At 50.5% G+C, this 19,266-nt stretch overlaps 7 protein-coding genes across 7 annotated transcripts; 2 read left to right on the top strand and 5 right to left on the bottom strand.

Annotated features, from left to right (window-relative positions):
• Positions 1-115: 115 nt before the first annotated feature.
• On the bottom strand, positions 116-1,441 carry LTR84_010953 (uncharacterized protein; the record flags this gene model as incomplete). Its single annotated transcript, XM_064854486.1, has 2 exons — positions 116-1,326; positions 1,387-1,441. 2 exons carry the CDS (start codon positions 1,439-1,441, stop codon positions 116-118), a joined length of 1,266 nt encoding a protein of 421 aa, XP_064709212.1.
• A 1,522-nt stretch (positions 1,442-2,963) lies between these two features.
• LTR84_010952 (uncharacterized protein) lies at positions 2,964-4,878 on the bottom strand (the record flags this gene model as incomplete). The annotated part of the gene is made up of 2 exons (XM_064854485.1): positions 2,964-4,482; positions 4,532-4,878. The coding sequence occupies 2 exons, from the start codon at positions 4,876-4,878 to the stop codon at positions 2,964-2,966; spliced, it is 1,866 nt and encodes a 621-aa protein (XP_064709211.1).
• Positions 4,879-6,130: 1,252 nt separating this feature from the next.
• Positions 6,131-8,629, top strand: LTR84_010951 (uncharacterized protein; the record flags this gene model as incomplete). The annotated part of the gene is made up of 1 exon (XM_064854484.1): positions 6,131-8,629. The coding sequence occupies one exon, from the start codon at positions 6,131-6,133 to the stop codon at positions 8,627-8,629; it is 2,499 nt and encodes an 832-aa protein (XP_064709210.1).
• A 432-nt stretch (positions 8,630-9,061) lies between these two features.
• On the bottom strand, positions 9,062-12,324 carry SPT16 (FACT complex subunit spt16; the record flags this gene model as incomplete). The annotated part of the gene is made up of 4 exons (XM_064854483.1): positions 9,062-9,565; positions 9,616-11,933; positions 11,995-12,079; positions 12,148-12,324. 4 exons carry the CDS (start codon positions 12,322-12,324, stop codon positions 9,062-9,064), a joined length of 3,084 nt encoding a protein of 1,027 aa, XP_064709209.1.
• Positions 12,325-12,772: 448 nt separating this feature from the next.
• On the bottom strand, positions 12,773-14,090 carry LTR84_010949 (uncharacterized protein; the record flags this gene model as incomplete). The annotated part of the gene is made up of 2 exons (XM_064854482.1): positions 12,773-13,807; positions 13,875-14,090. The coding sequence occupies 2 exons, from the start codon at positions 14,088-14,090 to the stop codon at positions 12,773-12,775; spliced, it is 1,251 nt and encodes a 416-aa protein (XP_064709208.1).
• A 312-nt stretch (positions 14,091-14,402) lies between these two features.
• On the top strand, positions 14,403-15,447 carry LTR84_010948 (uncharacterized protein; the record flags this gene model as incomplete). The annotated part of the gene is made up of 2 exons (XM_064854481.1): positions 14,403-14,725; positions 14,817-15,447. 2 exons carry the CDS (start codon positions 14,403-14,405, stop codon positions 15,445-15,447), a joined length of 954 nt encoding a protein of 317 aa, XP_064709207.1.
• A 958-nt stretch (positions 15,448-16,405) lies between these two features.
• Positions 16,406-18,904, bottom strand: LTR84_010947 (uncharacterized protein; the record flags this gene model as incomplete). The annotated part of the gene is made up of 1 exon (XM_064854480.1): positions 16,406-18,904. The coding sequence occupies one exon, from the start codon at positions 18,902-18,904 to the stop codon at positions 16,406-16,408; it is 2,499 nt and encodes an 832-aa protein (XP_064709206.1).
• Positions 18,905-19,266: the final 362 nt, after the last annotated feature.

The following is a 19,266-nucleotide window of genomic DNA, read 5'->3' as shown; positions in this document are numbered from 1 at the left end:
TCCGTTGCAGACCCTCGTAGTTGCCTACTTGCGACACCCAAAACTCTCAAAGAACGCTTCTTTTTGACCGTTCCCCAACGCTATTTGTATTCCACAAGTTTCTCGCGTATTGTTATTACATTTCCATATGCACATCATCACCAAATTGTTGCTGGTGGCTGGATTCAATTGTCCTATCGCTCGGTGCAATAGTCTCACTTCGCATCGAAGCGTTATCTGATTTCTCATCGAGAAGCATTGGTTGCTGAGATTGTGAGTTGGTGCGACGGCCCAATTTCTCGCACCAGCCCTCGGCACTGACTAGGGTATCATTGACCACCCTCGAGACTTGCGTCATCATGTCTAGGCCTTCCTGGGCGAGTAACATGACTCTTCGTCCTGACTGAGCAGCTTCAGAATCGTTGGAACTTTCTTCAGATCCATCAGTGGGGTTGTTTCCGGCCATGTTTGCGAGACTAAATCGCTGTGGAAGGCTGGTCAGATGTCTGTGAACAAGTTCACGTGCGTTCGTGGGTAATGCGCCACCGGCGTAATTTGAAACAATGGCAATGACATCTTTGAGTGTTTTGAGGACATCAGCTTTCAAAGCGGCAATGCGTGCTGATAATGCCGCCTGGCGTCGCTCTTCTTGGCTCTGGGTCATGCTGGCGACTGACATGGGTGCAGGATGTTCGCCAGGGGTGATACCTTCATCCCATCTCTCTAGTAGATTCTTGAGATTCTGGATTGCCTCGCCGAGATGTCCATTTGCCCACCTTAACCAGCTCAGACAGTAGCGAAGGCTTCTGATTGAGTCATCACTCATTGCGACACCAAGACCACTTGTGGAGATGACGAGTTGTTGACGCCATCCGGGAGGTGGTTGTCGGTCGCGTGATTTAAGAAGAATCTGCTGTTCGCTGTAAGGTGGAGAACGATCACCAGGGCTGTAGGCGGGTAGAGTCTCGGAGTAGGCCAGATCGGAGGATGGACGGTCTGTACCGCCGGAGGTGATGTCGGAATAGCCTTTCTCGACGTCTGGTGTCCGAGCAGCGCTGGAAGGACGTCCGTCGCGCTTTGGTTTCAGAGCCCACCTCAAACCACCTTCGACACCGGATATTCTTGCGACAGTACCCGCGATGGGTAGGCCAACATTCCTCTCGGTCCATTCGGCGCCGGGAATATATGACTGAGTGGTTTTGTAGGCAGACAAAGAGCCATTAATAAGACTGCCAGCAAGAGGGTATTGGCTCGTGAACAGCCTGAGGAGCGGTTCGGGTTGATCCGATTCGAAGGTGACCTGAGTCTGGACTAGAGTGGGAGGGTTTTGCCTAGGTGAGTGGTATTCTGGAAAAGTCACATGTCAGCGGTGTGCAAAGATCCGAGGAAGCGAGGAGAGAATATTACTTTGTTCAAGTAGGCTGTTTAGGGTCTCGGCAGCCTCCATGTCCTCAGCCGACATTCCTGAGAGGACACTAGCCGCTCTTGTGGAACGATCATGCTCGGATCTCATCATGTCGATGTCAATGGAAGCGGGTTTTATGATGTCTGAGGAGGTCCGGGTTGCGGAGAGAGGAGGAGAAAAGGGAGGAGGGAGGGTGTAGACATGATTGGGTGAATGAGTGGCCATCTACAACTATCGAGGAGAGGGATGGGGGTCGATGTTCAATTCAAGATATGAAGCCGGCGGTGGATCGCAGGTGCGATTGCGAGGAGTGAGTCGGTGTGGGAGGGAGACTGGTCGCGGTGTCGGGTTGGGTTGAGCCGAGGGTGGTGAGGTAGGTGACCACGGAGGTCGCTACATGTCGTAAGGACGTAAAAGGAGGGGATGAAGGAGAGGAAGAAAGGATAGAACTTGAAGGCGGTAGAAAGATGTGGTTGTGAGTGAGTACGGATAAAAGGTAGAAAGCGCGGCGGGTGGAAGTGTACAAGTGGTGTGGTATAGTGTGGTGTGCGCAGTCTGAGTCTGGGGAGAGGATGTGGAAAGTGGCTGCAGCAATTGAATGATGATGGTTTTCTGATCACATGCTTCGTTTCGTGCGCTTTCCATTTTCCCCAATTCCGAGTCGACCTTCCTTTCCCTGCATCATTTCCCCATCTACACCTCCCCGATTCGCTGGGACGGCGTGCCTGAAGCCGATTGCCCTGTGCACGGCTCTGGGTGGCTCTGGGTGGCTCCTTGGGTTCCATCTTAGGCATGCCTTCTAGGTGCCTCGGTGCCGCCCCAAATGTCCTTTGCATGCCCACCGCAGCACTTCAGTTCAACTACGGAGTCAGGAGTCGTAGCCTTTGACAATCGTGCCCCGGCAGTCGACCGTCATCAACTCTTTGCTCCTTCAGCATAGATTCTTCACGCCCTCTATGTGCCGGGTATAATGCTCGCATAATTAGGTCCTCACTTATGCTATCGCCGTGCAGCGTCCGTAACTCATGAGGGAAGGAATCCTCTTATCTCTAACATGTGCTCTTTGCCACGTTTTATCTTGAACTGATTACGCAGCACAAAAGAATGTTCACAAGAAGCATGTGCACGTTTTGGCTTTCTCCAAGATACTACGGATGTGAGTACGAACTTCTCATCGCTGGCTTGGATAGCATGGCAACATCTCCCACACAGGTCCAATTCGTCATTGCCGGTGAAAATTAGCTTCCGGCTACCATCGTCTCGGTAGAACATATATCCGTTCCAGGAGTATTTTTGAGAAGCTATGACGTAACCGCCATCGAATTTCATATCAAGAAGAATACCTCATGGATGCAGATGACCAGGTCGTCGTTGAGGCATCTCACTGTGTGGTGACGGACGCGCCCGAATTTAACTGGTAGCCACAGGAATCTCCTCGAGCAGCTGGCTGGTACCATGAGATGGTTCTTTGCTCTTCAGAAAAACATCTCATCAATTCCTGGCCCTTGGTCTGGTCATGGCCTCGACTTCTTCGCTTCCAGAGCGTCAAGATTGAGAAGTCCAGGGCAGCACAGCAGCATTATCCTATGCTGTCGCACATCAGTCTTAACAGCCACTTATCATTGCCTACACCGTCACAAAGCTCCCGAAAATCATTGAGACTTTGCTGCAGCTGCGCAGGACTTGTATTACTGCTGCCGCCAGACAGAGGCGTGCAAGTGGCTGGGATGGATAGATCGGAAGCTATGGTGGTCGAAGGCTCGGTATTATCTCGTTCGATAATGTCTGGCAGAACCCGAGCGTCAGGTGCGACAGTCTGAGTTGCTCGAGCCCGTTTCCGTAGCCTCTGGCGTGAGAAATCCCCGGCATCATCAATCCATGGGTTTTTGTTGTTAGGTGGACAAATTTCAGAGACATCTGGTAGCACTCCTGTCTGCCAGTAGGACCTGACCTTGTTCACCGTGCAATCTGATTTCTCCCGATCGGAGCAATGGCCCACACCACCGTGAGTGAGCACTTTGCTGTTAGGGAAGCCTGCGCTTGAATTCTGGGCCGACGTAAGGGGTGTGGCGACGTCGTATGGACCGTTCACAAAGAGAATAGGTGTCCTAGTTTCAACATCCGTGAACTTGCCCGTGTACTTACCTCGAGCATTCACACGCCAGGTCGAGCACTGGTAAAGAAGATCGATTTGTGGTGGTGCACCGAGTCTACTCCTGTTCTTGTAGAGACTCAACCAGTAATCCCAGTTTTCTAGAGTACCATCGATGTCATCCCAGTCGCCACATGTAATTGCATTCAAGGTATCTGATCCAGTTGATTCGTCACCGGGACCTGTGCTACTATGATCCCAACTTATGTCTGTGGGATAACCTGTGAGATTCTGGTAGAAATCAGCAATGATCCGCGCAGTCCTGTTCCACCCGCTTGGGCTTTCCTTGAGTGTGCCCCACATGGTGCCTTGAATGTCGTTGTAACTGTAATCTACTCCATTCCCATCAACATCGACCAATCTAAAAGTTCGATTTCTAGAATTTTCAAGGAGTTCGTAGAAATGGTTCTGAAGCTCATCCCCTGATGATGCAAACACAGCAAATGCACAGTACTCTGAACCCGCCTCGGCACATGTCTCAAAAAAGTGTTGCAGAGCAGGGTCGTTGTTACTGACAGACTCCTCAAAGAGGCCGTGGTAGTACTCTGTAGGATTGATGTTGCCATCCAAAACCATTCGATCAATCTTGTCCGGGAACATTGCTGCTAGGGTGGCACCGAGAACCGTGCCATAGGAGTATCCCCAGTATCTTATATAGCCATCCTCATCTAATGCATCAAAGATGGCTTTGATATCTCGCGCAACGAAGGCGGTGCCGATGAGCTCACCCAGTTCATTGTATTCTGTCTTGCCGCATAATTCCCCCTGCTCCGTGAATATCGAGTATCGCGCACTCAGTGCAACGGGATTGTCGAAAGGGAGCAAAATGTCTTGCTGTGCTTGCTCGCCGATGTCAGAGGTTGTTAGGGTTGGACACTGATAAGGAATGGTGATCCCCACACCTCGGGGATCAAATGACACAATGTGATACGCGTTCCCAGAGTCCCTGTTAGAACGCGTCAATATGCAATAGTAGCTCGAATTGTTGTACTTACTCGAGGTAGCTTTGATCCAAAGCGCTAAGTCCACGCTCCCCCGGGCCTCCAAAATTCATGACGATCGATTTTCCATTTGAAACGGCAGAATCAGCCGGTAGCCGTGTAAGTTGTAGCGTGAGGACACCAGGTGAGGCATTGGTGTAGTCAAGGGGAACCCTTATCGAGCCACACTCCAAATTGGGTGTCGATAATCCCCATACCGTCATCTGATTTTCATCGCACAGTTGCCATTCTATGTTTTGCTTTTCAGGAATAGGGCCGGTGTCCAGTGTATATCCCGAAGGACAATCAGTAGCAGTGGCGAGGGTGTGCAAGAACAGCCAAAGAACGAGCGGTGGAAACATCATTAGAGAGTGATACCAAGTACAAAGAACGTAGGGATAGAGAGGTGGGAGTGAGAGGTGGGAAATATACCCCGTATCCTTACCATCATTGTGAATCCTGCTGAGGAGTTCGTATTCAACGGTCGAGAGCACAAGCTGAATGCCCAAGAGGTGTTTGCCGTTCCGCTCAGCTGAAGCATGAATTCAGCCCGGCGCCACATGGTCTCGGCGGACATGTCTTGGCTATTTAGCGTACTTATCTAGCTACGGAGTAGACAAGTCAACAGGTGAAATACTTTGTCTTTGCACGGGTTAGCATCGTAGCTTGAAGTGGTCAAAGGTACCTAGAGTACATGCTTGGTAGGCCTAGTGTGGTCGAGTTGACTCCCACCATCTTGTAATGGTTTTGGCAGTGTCGCCAAGGCTCCGACAACAGTTAAGGTCGGGAGTCAATGTCAAGCTCAGGTGTAGAAGCTATCGCCAAATAGCTTAATCTCGGAGGCTAGTGCTGCTTCGAGACCGAGTCTGGATCCACGCGAGCCGAAAGTCGAACAGCGCACTGTTGGCATGGTTGATGGAGACATTAGAGTGCAAGAATTCTCGCGAGACAAGGTCAGAGATACGAGCCCTGCTGTATGTTTTTGCTGCGTACCTGGGTATGTCAGATCGGTAGCATCTTGTCAACTTCCACACATGTAACTGTGTCCTACCTACTCGGGTAATGTTGCTGCTAGATAGCATGGGAATTCGAACCAGCACTTTTATATTTTATTGGACAGTGGAAGAACTTACCTACATGCCTAGCGAGCTAGGTAGATATTTAGGCGGAGTAGGTAAGGGATTTATTTGGAGGAGTACCAGACAAAGCCTTACCCCTATCTCGTCCACTAGTGCTTGGCTACTATTTTGCAACTCTTGTTACGCCACGGTCAACAACTATATCGAAACAGCGGATCTTCTAGCTCATTAGGTCCCTCATCTGGGAACACTAAGAAATCTCGGCGTTAGGCATTTAGTGGTATTCGTAGTATACCGGTGCCATCGTTCGAAATCTCACACGGTTCTCCCAGCTTTGTCAGACTTTGGATCCTTTCAATCAGGCGCTCAAGGCTACAACCTGTGCCTTGCTGGCGTTAAGTTAACAGCTCCTCTACAATTGACCTTCTATGGTACGTGCTCTTGCTTGCGAAATATTCGGTTTACCATAGGTAATATTTTCTCTTTTATCTGAGAATCTATTCATCTCTTCCTCAACCGCTCCAATCAGCACCACATGTCACAATCAACTGCTGCTTCAGAACCAACAACACCAGACCTGGATCCGGTAACAGCAAACACAGAAAGATTGAAGGATGCCTACACAAATACCAGTTTTGATCCAAAATGGATAAAGGGCAGCGATCATTTCTGGTATCATAGTCGTCTTTGCCACAATAAATCTTCATTTATCTACGTGGATGCTCATCATGCGCTTCGTGCTCCGGCATTCGACCACACTGCACTTGCAGAGGCACTGAACTCCCAAGGAATACATGCTGATGCAACGAATCTCCCTTTCACTCATGTTGACGCGAGTAAAGACTGCAAGACCATCAAGTTCAGGATCGGAGAGAAGAAATTTCGATTCCAGCACAGCTGCCTCACAGAATACGATGGAGATCTCACACAAGAGAGCCTACAGCCGTTGAAACAGGAGAAGGTCTCCGAAGGCTCAGCCACCAGAACCAACATCAATTTCGTCAATGAGTTGAAAGAATCAGTTTCCATATTCTGGATCGACTTCCAAGGAGATGAAAAACACTACAGCAACATCCAGGCTGGTGAATCTCAAAAACAGTCAACGTATGAGGGCCACGTTTGGCGTGTAGCAAAGTCCGAAGGAAATGAGGCCGTTGCAACTTTCGTTGCCAATGGCGATGACTCAATTGCAATCATCAAAACTGGACTCATCCCTGCAATTCCAGTGGGAAAGGCGCAAGATGCGACCACGACTGAGTCGGGAGAGATAGAAGACAATTCAACAAACCAGACCGAGAGAAGATTTCAACTTTTTATAAAAGATCACAACCTCTGGCTCCACACTCATGATGACGGCGACCTCCCACTGTCCAGCACGGCCACAAGTGGACAACCCTTCAACGCCGACAAGATATTCATATCGCCTAACGACCAACATGCAGTCGCGTTTCAGCACACCTTTGACCAAGATCGGACCCTATATCACATCGAATCCAGCCCCAAAACTCAACGTCAGCCACGACTGAAGCAGACGCAATACTTGAAACCAGGTGACAGAAGGCGCGTCGACCGACCTCGCCTATTCGATTTAACCCGAAGAGTCGAAGTCGAGACTGACGACTGCTTGTTTCCCAACCCATATCGAATCAACAGCATTGGATGGAACTCTGATGGTTCAGAGTTCCGCTTCGAATATAATCGGAGAGGTCATCAAGTTCTTCGAGTCGTTGGCATGGCCACCAACGGTACCGTGCGGACCCTCATTGAAGACACCAGCAACACGTTCATAGATTATTCGCAGAAGTCCTACCATCACCACATAAACGATACAGACGAGTTGATCTGGGCCAGTGAACGTGATGGATGGAATCACCTATACCTGTTCGACCTGGGTCAAGGCAAGCTGAAGAATCAGATCACAAAAGGCGAATGGGTAGTGCGCTCGGTGGATCACGTCGACAACGACCGGAAACAGATCTGGTTCACAGCACTGGGACTTGTCGCGGACCAAGACCCCTATCATTCACATCTCGCAAGGATAAATTACGACGGCTCTGGCCTCGTGGTCCTGACCGAGGGAGACGGAACCCACACCTGGAAATGGAGCCCAAGCCGGATCTTCCTGGTCGACACATGGTCCAGGGTCGACTTGGCTCCACGAACTGTCCTCCGAGCCGCAGACACAGGAAAAGCCATTCTCACCTTAGAGGAAGGCGATTTCCAGACCCTCCCGCAAACGGGCTGGCAACCAGCCCAGCGCCTCGCGGCACCAGGGCGAGACGGCCACACCATGATATACGGCATCATGGTCCTTCCCTTGACATTCGACCCGCTCAAGAGATATCCCATCATCGAAGACATCTACGCAGGGCCGCAAGACTTCTTCGTGCCGAAATCCTTCTCCCCACTCATCCGCCAACACACGCTCGCGGCACACGGCTTCATCGTCGTGCACATCGACGGCATGGGCACGAACTGGCGCGGCAAGGCCTTCCACGACACATGCCACCAGAACCTCCGGGACGCGGGATTCCCCGACCGCATTGCCTGGCTGACCGCCGCCGCCGCCACCCGACCCTGGATGGACGTAACGCGCGTCGGTATTTTCGGCAGCTCGGCGGGCGGGCAGAGCGCGCTGGCGGCACTCCTGTGGCACGGCGATCTCTACCGCGCTGCCGTGGCCGACAGCGGCTGCCACGACAACAGGCTGGACAAGCTGTGGTGGAACGAGGCGTGGATGGGCTGGCCGGTCGACGAGAACGTGTACGACGCGTCCTCGAACGTCGTGCACGCAAATCGCCTCCAAGGTGCGCTGATGCTGATCGTGGGCGAGTTGGACGATAATGTGGATCCGGCGAGCACGATGCAGGTGGTCGATGCGTTGATCAAGGCGGACAAGGACTTCGATCTCGTCTTCGTGCCTGGTGCTGGCCATGGCGTCGGGTATAGCAGTGCGTACTGTCTTAGGAGGCAGAGGGATTTCTTCATCAGACATCTTCTGGGTAAAGAGCCGCCGGATCGGAATGCTGGCTGAACTTGATTGCGTGGCTACCAAGTACTGTTGACATCCTTTCCGCGCCAACATAATTGTTGAGATACTGTAAAATGAAGCGAGCCTGAGATATCCCTGGTGTGCGACAAATCGCAGGAAGTGGGCAATTTATCCATAATGAACTTTTCATTCGATTTCATAGTCAAGAAATGAATTATCAATACATTGTTGATCAAAAGGTGGCAGGCATGGGGCCGGTCTGGGCGTCTGTTCTGCCAGGGGCTGAATGAAAGGAGGTAAGTCTGCTCTAATCCCTTCCGAGCGACCAGAACATAACGAGAATAGATGATAGCTGCCCAAGATCCATGCAAAGTCGGGGGACATTACCTCTTTGTGTGCGTCATCCATACTGTCAAGACAAGCCCCATGTTGCGAGCTCCAGAACCATTATCGTGCAGCACAGCCTTGCATCGCTTATCTCTTGCGCTTTCGGTTTCCTCTGTCCTCATCCTCTGCCTCACCGGCTCCTCGATCTTCTCTCTTGGCTTTCTTCTCCATTTCATCCCAGTCTTCACCTTCATCACTCAAACCACTGTCCGCTTCGCCTTCATCGTCGCTGGCGCTGGCATCATCGTCGAAATCGCTCTCCTCGTCGCTTTCAGACTCACTGGCAGCCAAGTCGGAATCGCTCATCTCGAAGGCCGATTCTTCTTCCGATTCTGCTTCACCCTCGGAGTCGGTATCAGTTGCAAGGAAGCTCCAGCCTCCATCCTTGAAGAATCCATGTGGATCAGTGGTAACGGTCTTCATGATTGTGCCCCAGTTCAAGTTGAGGGGACCTTCGGTGTAGGCAATGTCAACACTGTCGAGCCATTCTTTCACTCGGTCAAGTGACTCCACAGGAATTGTGTTGACGTGAGTAGGCGGTCGATGGAAGTCCTTGTAAACAAAGACAAGATCAAAGTTTTTGAGTCCAAACTAGACACGGTCAGTACACTTTCAAACATATGGCGAGGGTGTTTACGTACCTGGATTCGCTCAAGATGAGCTACTTCAATCTCATCAAGAGTAATAACAGTAAATGGAGGCTCGGTTAACTGAACCAATGCGTCCGTAGTAGGAGCCATGAGGACGTTACTTCGGTTCGGCACACCGTTGAAGCTGAGTTCTCTGAAGGGAATATCAACAGCAATGTTGTATTCTCTTGCAGCATCCGATATCTTCTCGGCAAAGCCTTTGAAGACACGATCGAGTTCAGCCCGTCGTCGTCGTTCCTCTTGTTCTTGTTCGAATTCCTCCTCATCACCATACCGATGCTTGCGTTTCCTATTACCTGTTTCATCGAAAGCCATATCGGTTGCTTCTCGGTAGAATTGAACATCCTTGGTCTTGCGCTTTCCAATGATGATGGGATTTTTAAGATGAACATGAATGATGACAATCAGCTCACCAACACAAGGTTGGAAGAAGAGATGCTTGACGTTTGAGAAAACCACATCGACGTGATCGTTACGCAACGGTGATAGGTATCTCAGACCATTCTGATGGATCTCAACTTCTCCAGGAACACGTTTACCATCCTGCGCAGGTCTCAAATAAACATCCGGCAGTTTGATTGGGCGCCGCTGGCGGATTTCAACGAGCTTGTCTTGCTCAACAACGTCTTCCATCTCCTTCTTTTCTTGCTCACGTCGGACAGCTGATTTGCGCAATTCTGTGATTTGTGCCGATATATCTGATAGACGATCTTGGTCCTTTGATCGAATAGTTAGGGATCTGACGAAATGTGCAGAAGCGTCTTCAAATGGTTGATCATCTTTTCTTCCCACACCCTGACCGGGAGACAAGAAATTGAATCTAAGGTGGGTATATTCTCCTTCATCGGACTTGCTGACATTCTTGATCGTATTGATATGGAACGGAACAGGACGACCCATGATCGGGAGAATGACAGTCATGGCCTTGAGGTCGATCCAAACGATCATGTCTTTGACCTTAGCAGGCAATTGTGCATGAGGTTTGTAAGACTCGAACTTTTTGAATTTCTTCTCTGAATCACCGTTCATATCTCCAGTCTCTTCGGCATATTTTTCTAGGCCTTCGCGCTGTTTTCTCGTGGCCAATTCTTTCTGATGCTCGCGTCGACGAGCCTCTTCTTCCTCTTTTGAGTTGTCTGTGCGATTTGCACCTCTAAGTCGAGATGATTTGATATTCGATGTGACTATTGCACTGGCTCCAGGCTTCTTGGATTTCTCCTGCTTGGGCTTAGTCTCTTCTTCATCATCCTTGAAATAGAACTCGATTGAATCGAGATCTGTGGAGGCCTCCTTTGTGAAGATGACTGGGTCCCCTCTGGTGACTCGCACGGTATCTGTGATGATGAGACTGTAATTCGTGCCTTTCTTGTCCTGAGGTTTGTCGTTGGTCAGATCTGAGAGACTGGTGGTCAAGCTCATGGTCATGCCGTCTTTAAGTGTTTTGGGATTCTTCCCGTTCAAAACAATCTTGCTGTCTTTGATCTCGATACCAATGGCAGCCCCGACATCTTTGCCAAAGTGTTTCTCCAATTCGGGCTTTCGTGACTTGATGACACCAAGAGCCTTGTTGTAAACATCTTTTGCGACCACACCATCCTTTATTTCTTTCAACGCGGCATCATGTGCAGCAAGTAGCATCTTGTAATTGGAGGTCTGAGACTTGCTTGGGTCAATCAGATATGTCCGTGCCACGACCGAGCAGTAAGTTTTGTATCTGAAACCCACTCCAGCGATGATACACCCTGAATGAAGATTGTCCTCATTGGGTTGGGCTGAGTATTTGAGGTCATACTGTCCACCACTCTCGACGATTGGACCATAAGCCCAGTCGAGCTGTTGATTCTCGAAATCGCTCGGGATCTTGGAGAGGCTCTTGAAGAACTTGGTGTCGTCGATTTTCTTAGCCAGCCGATCAGCGAGAGCGCGATGGCTGATACGCTTCTCTTGATCCAGGACTTCGGACATTTGGTCAACCCAGTAATTGGAAATGAGGCCACTCGCGGCTCGAGAAGCAGTACGCATATTACGCAATTCTGTCTCATCCTTGATGGCGAACACCATAGCTAGGGCATTGGAAATGTCGACTGATTCCACCTCCTTTGACGCGTCGCCGAGTACTTTGTACCATTCTTCAGGAAATGGACCGTGAAGAGCATCATTCTTGGGTACGAATCCCACCTTTTTGCCTGCGCCTTTGATGAGGTCGATTGCTTTCTCGAAAGCCTTGGTTCTGCTGTCTGCCACTTTTGTGGCTAGGGGAATGATCTCGATGGGGATTTTGCCATCCTTGAGATTGGACAGGTGCTTAGCTATTGACTGTTAGATAATGTGCACAGTCATCGTGAAACTGGGACGAGGATATGATCTTACCCTTCTTCTCAGTTGTCACGACATAGAGCACGGCGGGGGTGAACACCATCAAAGTCGCAGGAAATTCGTAGCCCAAGAGCCAAAACTGTACAACAGTCAGCGGATCCGTGTCATGCTTGTTGTTTCGCGGGCTCACGACATAGTGTGACTCACATGAACGGCATTGTTCTTATGGTATATGGTATCTTGGTCTGCTTTCCCCGTCACAATGACGAGAGAATCAGCGGCTCCAAAGACGCCATCGGGAGATCTCTTGTCATTCTTCCATGTGTTGTAGAGGGTGGCAAGGCGCTCGTGGAAGATGGTCGCGTTGATGACAATGTCACTCATCTTGTTGCTGCCTGCCTCAAAAGGAGGCAAGTCTGAGAATGAAGGGTCACTATGAAGAGAGTGTCTCACAGCGAAGGCGCAAAGATTGCGGAGGTGAGGATTGTGGAGGTGGGAGGGTGAAACTGTGGTTGAGAATAACGGGTGAGAATTAAGAGGAAGAAGAAATGAAATAGATGGTGATCAGTCCTCGATCAAGGATGTCGTACTAAGCAGTCGAGGTGTCTGTGGAAGACCGTCTCTCGTTGCTCCAAATTCTTCGGAGTGACGCTTTCTCGATAGCCCTCCAGAACAGAACGCGCTAGGTCTTGGCGCGCCGGAACGCGCTTGTTGCCTGATCAAATTACTTACTACCCAAGGAACAACAATATTCTGTGGAAAACTATTCACTTTTTGATTCGAGTGCCAGTGGTGAGGAGCGACTTGTTCAACAAAGGTCTAACCTAGTAGCCTACGTCAAGAGGATATCATATCCATCCTGCGTGATCTTCACCTCATCCCCAGTCATACCATATTTCCTGCGTATCAATTCAAATATAATCAAACCTGCACTGGTGCTCGGTACTTGACGGATGGTGAAATACCAGAACCCTCTGTAAAGCCACCGCTTGAGACCTCCCTGCTTCGCTGCCTGTGCTTGGGATTGCCTCCACGTGTCCTGGTAGGCATGATAGTACGCCCTCAACATGCGACCTCGACTTGGTGATTGGGACTGCTGCAGCCTGACAGCTTTCTTGTCCAAGTCCTCAAGTCGCTCAAAATGTAACGTCTGGACAGTCGACAAGGGATACAACACCATCTGTTGGGTGATTGACGCGGTCATGCCCGCCAACATGAGGAACGAAGGCTCCAAGGCATAGTGCGGCCTGATGGTCGCTATGGGCTGGCTAGCTGTCGCAGCCATCCCGGCTTTTTTTGCCAGCTTGTCCACCGCAGGCTCTTCTAAGCTTCCGTAATACCACCGCACGTATCGGTAGTAAGCCTGCGCCTTGATGTATTCGAAAGTGCAGAAGAATATACCCGATCCGAAGCTGTCTTTCATGAATGACAATCCCCATCCTGCAAATATTCCACGCAACCCGATCTCATGTAGCTTGCCTCTTCCGTACTGCCACATTGTTTTATTCTCGTATGCCTGCCCCCTTCGTTCGAATCGAACCTGCAATGCGTCTAGTGGGGCAGCGATCACGCTTTGAATGGTCCCGGCGGCAAATCCAGCTATGAATGTATCTCTTGGCGAAGGAGGAGGATAGGTCGCCTTTGTGGCATGTGCCGACGGCTCGTGCAGACGAGCCAGGATCTGGAGGTAGGAGGTATACAGAGCAGCTCCGACTACGAGATTGCCTAGCAGTGGCGGAGCCAGCTGATCGGGGATGAAACGCCATCCATAGCTTCCGATTGCATTGACGAGCAATCCCGGAGTAGTCGTGCGCCAGGAGAAACCGCCTCGCTGGAGTTCTTGACTAGAGATGGATTTGGCGTAGGCCTGTGGGGAAACAGTGAGTTCTCTGAACCACTTCTTCAACTTAGAGTTGATTGATCTCTCGACCTACCAGATAATCGACACGAGTTCTGAAGAAAGCTTTCGCAGGAGCCCGGAAGTAGAACGCTACGGCTTGAGCAGTGAAAGCACGAACACCTGCTGCAGAAGCACCGGTGGCTGCATTGCTTCGTGGGTCTTTGAAAATGGGAGGAGAAGAGTCGGCAGGTACCACGGGTAGGATTCCTAGAGAGCCATCAAAGTCGGTAGGGTCATCGTCGATGGACATGGTCTGCCTACCACATCCATCGTTCTCTGTTTAGCAACAATGGAGAGTGGTAGAAATGCAGCCTGTACAGAGTGAAGATTACTTGCGAATGGCGAGTGATGGGGTTAAGGACTCGGTCGGAGAAGTGCACTTGGCTTGAGGCGCAAGGCTGAGAATGATAAGGCTGTGCCCGATCTGTCACTAACCGAGATGGGCCATAATGTCTCCGCAATCCAAATTGAAGCCTGATTGGTGGCTCTCAGACTTCTTTACTTCCTCTGCTTTCCGATGTCCAGCCTGATAACTTTTCAGAGACAGCGATTTCAGTGAACAATGTCTACAACAGCAGTGGTACCAACGGCGGAACTCCATAAGACGGTGGAAGAGCCGAAACCTCTTGTCGAACCCACTCTGCTGGACCTGCTGATGGGTCTGCCCGAGGAAGTGTTGAATGTGATATACTCATTTCTCGATATCGTAAGCTTAGAGCGATTCTCCCGAAGCAGCAAGACATTCAACGACATGACCGCCGCATTCATGTTCCAGAAGATCCATGTCATGGACTTCACCATGATCTACAGGATCCGGGTGCCAGACTGGAAATGCAAACTCCTCTTGCAGGAGATGAGCGAGTGCTCCCGATTGCGATACACAACGTAAGCATCGTGGTCTCGAACCCTCGGGCTGAGATGGAGCTCAATTCGGTATAAATAATGTTGGAAACTGATGACCTGTACCGTCCTTCAGAGAAGTCCTCTACCTGCCACAAGAAATCGCAGCATCGCCGAGATACTTCTCACTCTTCAGGAAATGTGTTCCAAACCTCACATACCTCTGCACCAGCGGGATGCGGCTCCGCCTCACCCAGTCGACAGTGTTAGTTCTCCAGCTACCAGGGCTCGGCGTAGACGAAAAGCCTATGGACGCGATAAACCAGCTCGCAATACTCCTCACGCACATGCCAAAGGTGCGTACCGTCGAACTGCCACACCCGATGAGCGCCAACCTCTATCCGGAACCTTTAACGACCGAAGGCGATTTCGAGACTGAGGCGGCCGCGCAGAGAACGCACTTTCAGGGGCGCGCAGCCCGCATCCTGTCCACCAAGTATCGACACATCCAACACGTCGGCGTCCAGCAGGTCATATACCCAGAGGACTTACACGATGTCAAACCCGTGGTAAGTTATCGGTTAACACCACCACCTCCAAAAATACCAACGCCTCCTCGGCCTGACCCTGCCCCTGTGTTGGACCACCAGATCGTCGATGACCGGGACGAAATGATGCGCCAATTCCGTCTCCAGCAGGTGTCAGCATGGGACCATCCCCCCAACCAACGCAGGCGGCAATTTATCCGTAGAGAGCATGTTGACTAAACCCCTGGGCTTAACCGACGTGCGAGCATCTGGGCCTGAACCGCATCGCTCCATCTCATCGTGTCGAAAAGTTTCTCCACTGGCTCCTGACTCCTGGCTACTGCCGCATGCCTGGATTGAGAATTCTACTTGCATCGCCTTTGACTTGATGATCTTAATCAACGAAAAGCTCAACTCCTCCAAGCGCATTTCAGGCTCTATTCTGCTCGATCCAACCCAGCATCTGAGACATACCCCTACCACACAAATAGCTTGTCCACCACCCCACAACCACACCCACACCCACACCCACAACCAACACTCAAGCATCACGACCATAATAAAGGAACACACCACACCACACCACACCACACCACACCACACCACACGCACCTCTCAACACCCCTTCAACACCTCTCGATACCCACCCTGGCACCTTCTCAGCAAATTTCGGGCTTTTCCTTTCCCCCCTCTACTCCTCGCGACTAATAATATCCTGCTTCTGGTCTTCTGGCGGTCGTCATCTGATACGCACGTCAGCAGCCCACAGACGCAGACGTAGACACAGGTACAAACAAAACATTAAGGTAGCTATTCCAATACCAAGACCTATGGCAACAGCTATAGCAACCTCAACAGCAGCAGTAGAGAACTCAAATCAAACGTAAGAAACCCCCAATTCAAAAGAACATTTGCATTTGCATTCATTATCGTATCGTACTGCACCGTGTTCATCTCCACGGGCACTTCACGCTATGGGTGGGGGTATCTTTGGAATCGCCATCTGATCTGTCTACCTACCTAAACTGACTTGATTTGAATAAAAGACTTCGTGGTTCTTCATGACATGTGAACCGTTTCTTTTTTAGCCGAGCACATTGTTGGGGCCCCTGACAAGCCACTCTGTTCATTGGCCGGGGCACAAAATTCAAGTCCCTTTCCTTCACGTCGGGTCATCCGTTCTAAAGTACATTCAACATCATCCTAGCTCAATGCTCGTCTTCCACTCCACTTTCTCTTTGTCAGCCCATTCCTGAAGGAATGCAAGGCCAAATCTCGCTGCCTCAAAGGCTGTGGTATTTGCGTCCAAGGGCAGATAAAAGTCCTTGGGGATTTTCGCTGGTGTCGGTTTTTCTTGTAATCGAAGAGATGAATCTTTTGCGCGTTTCGAAAATGTGGTGGGGAAGTCGCGCTTGAGAATATCAGGGGAGAGATGACGAGAACCTTCGAGCCAAGCGGTTTGAAGCTCTCGTGCATTCTGGATAAGGCCATCTTTGAAATCGACATAGGACTTCTTGTATTTTTCTGCATCCTCATTGGTCTTGGTATTCCCATCACTTCCAGGAGTTGGTGCAGCATTGCAGTAGTCATCAGGCAGTGGGTCTCGAGCAAGCCGATCCATATCATACTTATGAATGAGTTGGCGACACACCGCGCCCAGCTGAACTACTAACCCGTGCAGATGTGGATGTTTCCTTGATGCTCGCCAGACAAAGATATGGTATGGAATGATGGTATTCCATCCTGGATCGGCGCCAGGCCGTGCATGAGCTTGCGCTGATATGTTAATCATAAAACACAGCAAGGCTTCAACAAGCAACATGACAGATTTAGCAGAGTAAGCCTTGACTTCGCCATTGGCTGAAGGCCCAATCTTGGTCCCCTGATGTTTCAAAGAACGACCCAGTGCAAAGTACTTGGTATTTAAATTTGTCCACAGATGTCGTTCTTCTTCCCTGCTAGTTGCGGTCTGAGCAGGCTGGTATGAAGGCTTTGCAGTAGCTACAGGCGTTGATACTCGTCCTCGATCCCCGGTAGGTGTTGGGACATCTTGGTAGTCTGAGGACTCAACTCTTCGCATAGCTGCAGACTTGAGTTCTTTCTTAGGTGTGGAAAAAGTGGATTTAGACTGTGAGGCCAATGGCGTCTTTCCCGCAAGTTGCACGGGTGTGGATGGCCGCTTCTCTTGCTCAGCAGACTGTTTCAACCTCTTCGTGGCAAGAGGAGGGCTGACCTCTATCTTACGTTTTTTCTCCATCTTTAGGGGCTCGGATGTGGTTGGTTTGGGCTGATTGTCCTTCTCGCGGCGAACTTCCTTGGCTTCAACAGGGACAGGCGGTTTCTTTGATTTTGATTCTGGCGGATGATGGGTCTCAACGGTATCGTTCTTTGAAAAGTCCTTCTTCGGTCTGATATCTGGCGTCTTGCTTGTCAGAGCATCTTCATTCCTGACGATTGTCTTTTTAGGCCGTCCTCCAAGTTTCAGAAGTGCCTCAACCCTCTTCCTGTTTTTCTTGCCGTACTTGAGAATAATGGTATGTCTCTGTCGAGGACCTGGGCTTGACCGGGCACCTTCATGGACCGGTGTACCCAATTTGGCGCCAATCTTGGACAGAGCCTTCACACCAACGATGGGTTTGATTGCATTCGGCGTGCCGGGAACTGAATCTCTGGCAGAATGCTGACTATTAGATCGCACTCGATCTCCAGTAATTGATAGACCGCCTTTGTTTGAGGGTGAATTGTCCAGGTCGGCGCCAGCCAATATCGCACGCACTGAATCTGTCCGAGAATGAGAAGCTGCTGCGGGGCTTCCAATCGAGACGGTGTCGGAAGGTGTAGACATTGCTTTGGCCAAAGAAGGAGGGAGGAGAGGCGAGAGCAATTCTGGCAAGCCCATTTGTTTTTGTGGAGATGGAAGGGTGGGCGAGAGTAACCTAGGCATTTTCATGACCGCAGGTTGAGCCTCCACTTTGGTCGACATGGTTGAGGATTTGGGCTCCTCTGGGGGTTTTGAAAGTTTGCGCCTCTTTGCTGGGCTGGGGGAATCGGGTTTGCGAGAATCAACTGGTGGCGGAGAACAATGGCCGTCAATTTGTCTTGGCTTGTGGTCGAAATCTTGAGGTCCAGGTTCCTGCTTCTGCTGGACAATGTGTGATGTACCGTTTTCCAGTACCGGTTTTTCGCCAGGCGGTGGTTTGGGCGAGGCTGGAATTGATGTCTTGGGCGAAGCGACTACAGGCGTTTGAGAGACCGCTTCAGGTGAAACTTTACCTTTGGTCTTATAGTCCTTCCAACTGATTTTCTTCCGATGGCCTTGATCGGCAGGAGTATTCTGGCCGGTGTTTGGTATGGTCTTGGGAGAAAGTGCGTCTTCGTCGATTCTATTACCTCTGTCGTCGGCCCAACCGCCCTCGACCTTCAACAACGATTCGTCTTCAAGCTGGCGAGACAGAAAACTGAGATATTGTAGCTGCTCTTCTGTGCGATCAAACGCAGTTCCTTCATACCATGTGTTGACAAAGCGTGAACTGTGTCGATATGGGACATCCGAAGGGACGGATAAGAGATAGGGGTGCCTGGGAAGGATGGAATGGCGTAGTCGCAGTATGCGATCATCCAGTTGAGATAGAATTTCCGAGGTACGTGGGATTTCCTTGGATTTATCTGAGGAAGTCTTGTTCATGCCTTGGGACATCTTGTCGCAAAGGCGAAATCTATATTTCCATCACCGACCGGTGGAACGAGACCATCAAAACGAATGGCGAGGATTCGTCTGTTTGATTTCGAGCCATCACATGCCTGCAGACGCAGTCGAAAGTCGGTGATGGTAGAGATGGTGGTAGATGACGGGGGTGTGTCTTTGAGTGGTATTGACTTGGTGATGGAGTCGGGCGAAGGACCCGCAAGGTTTGGGGAAACGGGATGGCGCGAGATGGCAGGAGTGAGGAGGTGACGCTGCTAACAAGAGAGAGCAAAAAGTACAACTGGCGACTGGTTGTTGAAGATTGTCCACCTTGTGTAGTAAAGGGATAGAAGGCTGAGGAATGACACTGCTGT

This window comes from Exophiala bonariae, assembly GCF_035927105.1.
Source record: "Exophiala bonariae strain CCFEE 5792 chromosome Unknown scaffold_5, whole genome shotgun sequence".
NCBI lineage: Eukaryota > Fungi > Ascomycota > Eurotiomycetes > Chaetothyriales > Herpotrichiellaceae > Exophiala > Exophiala bonariae.
This window is presented reverse-complemented; position numbering and strand designations above follow the sequence as displayed.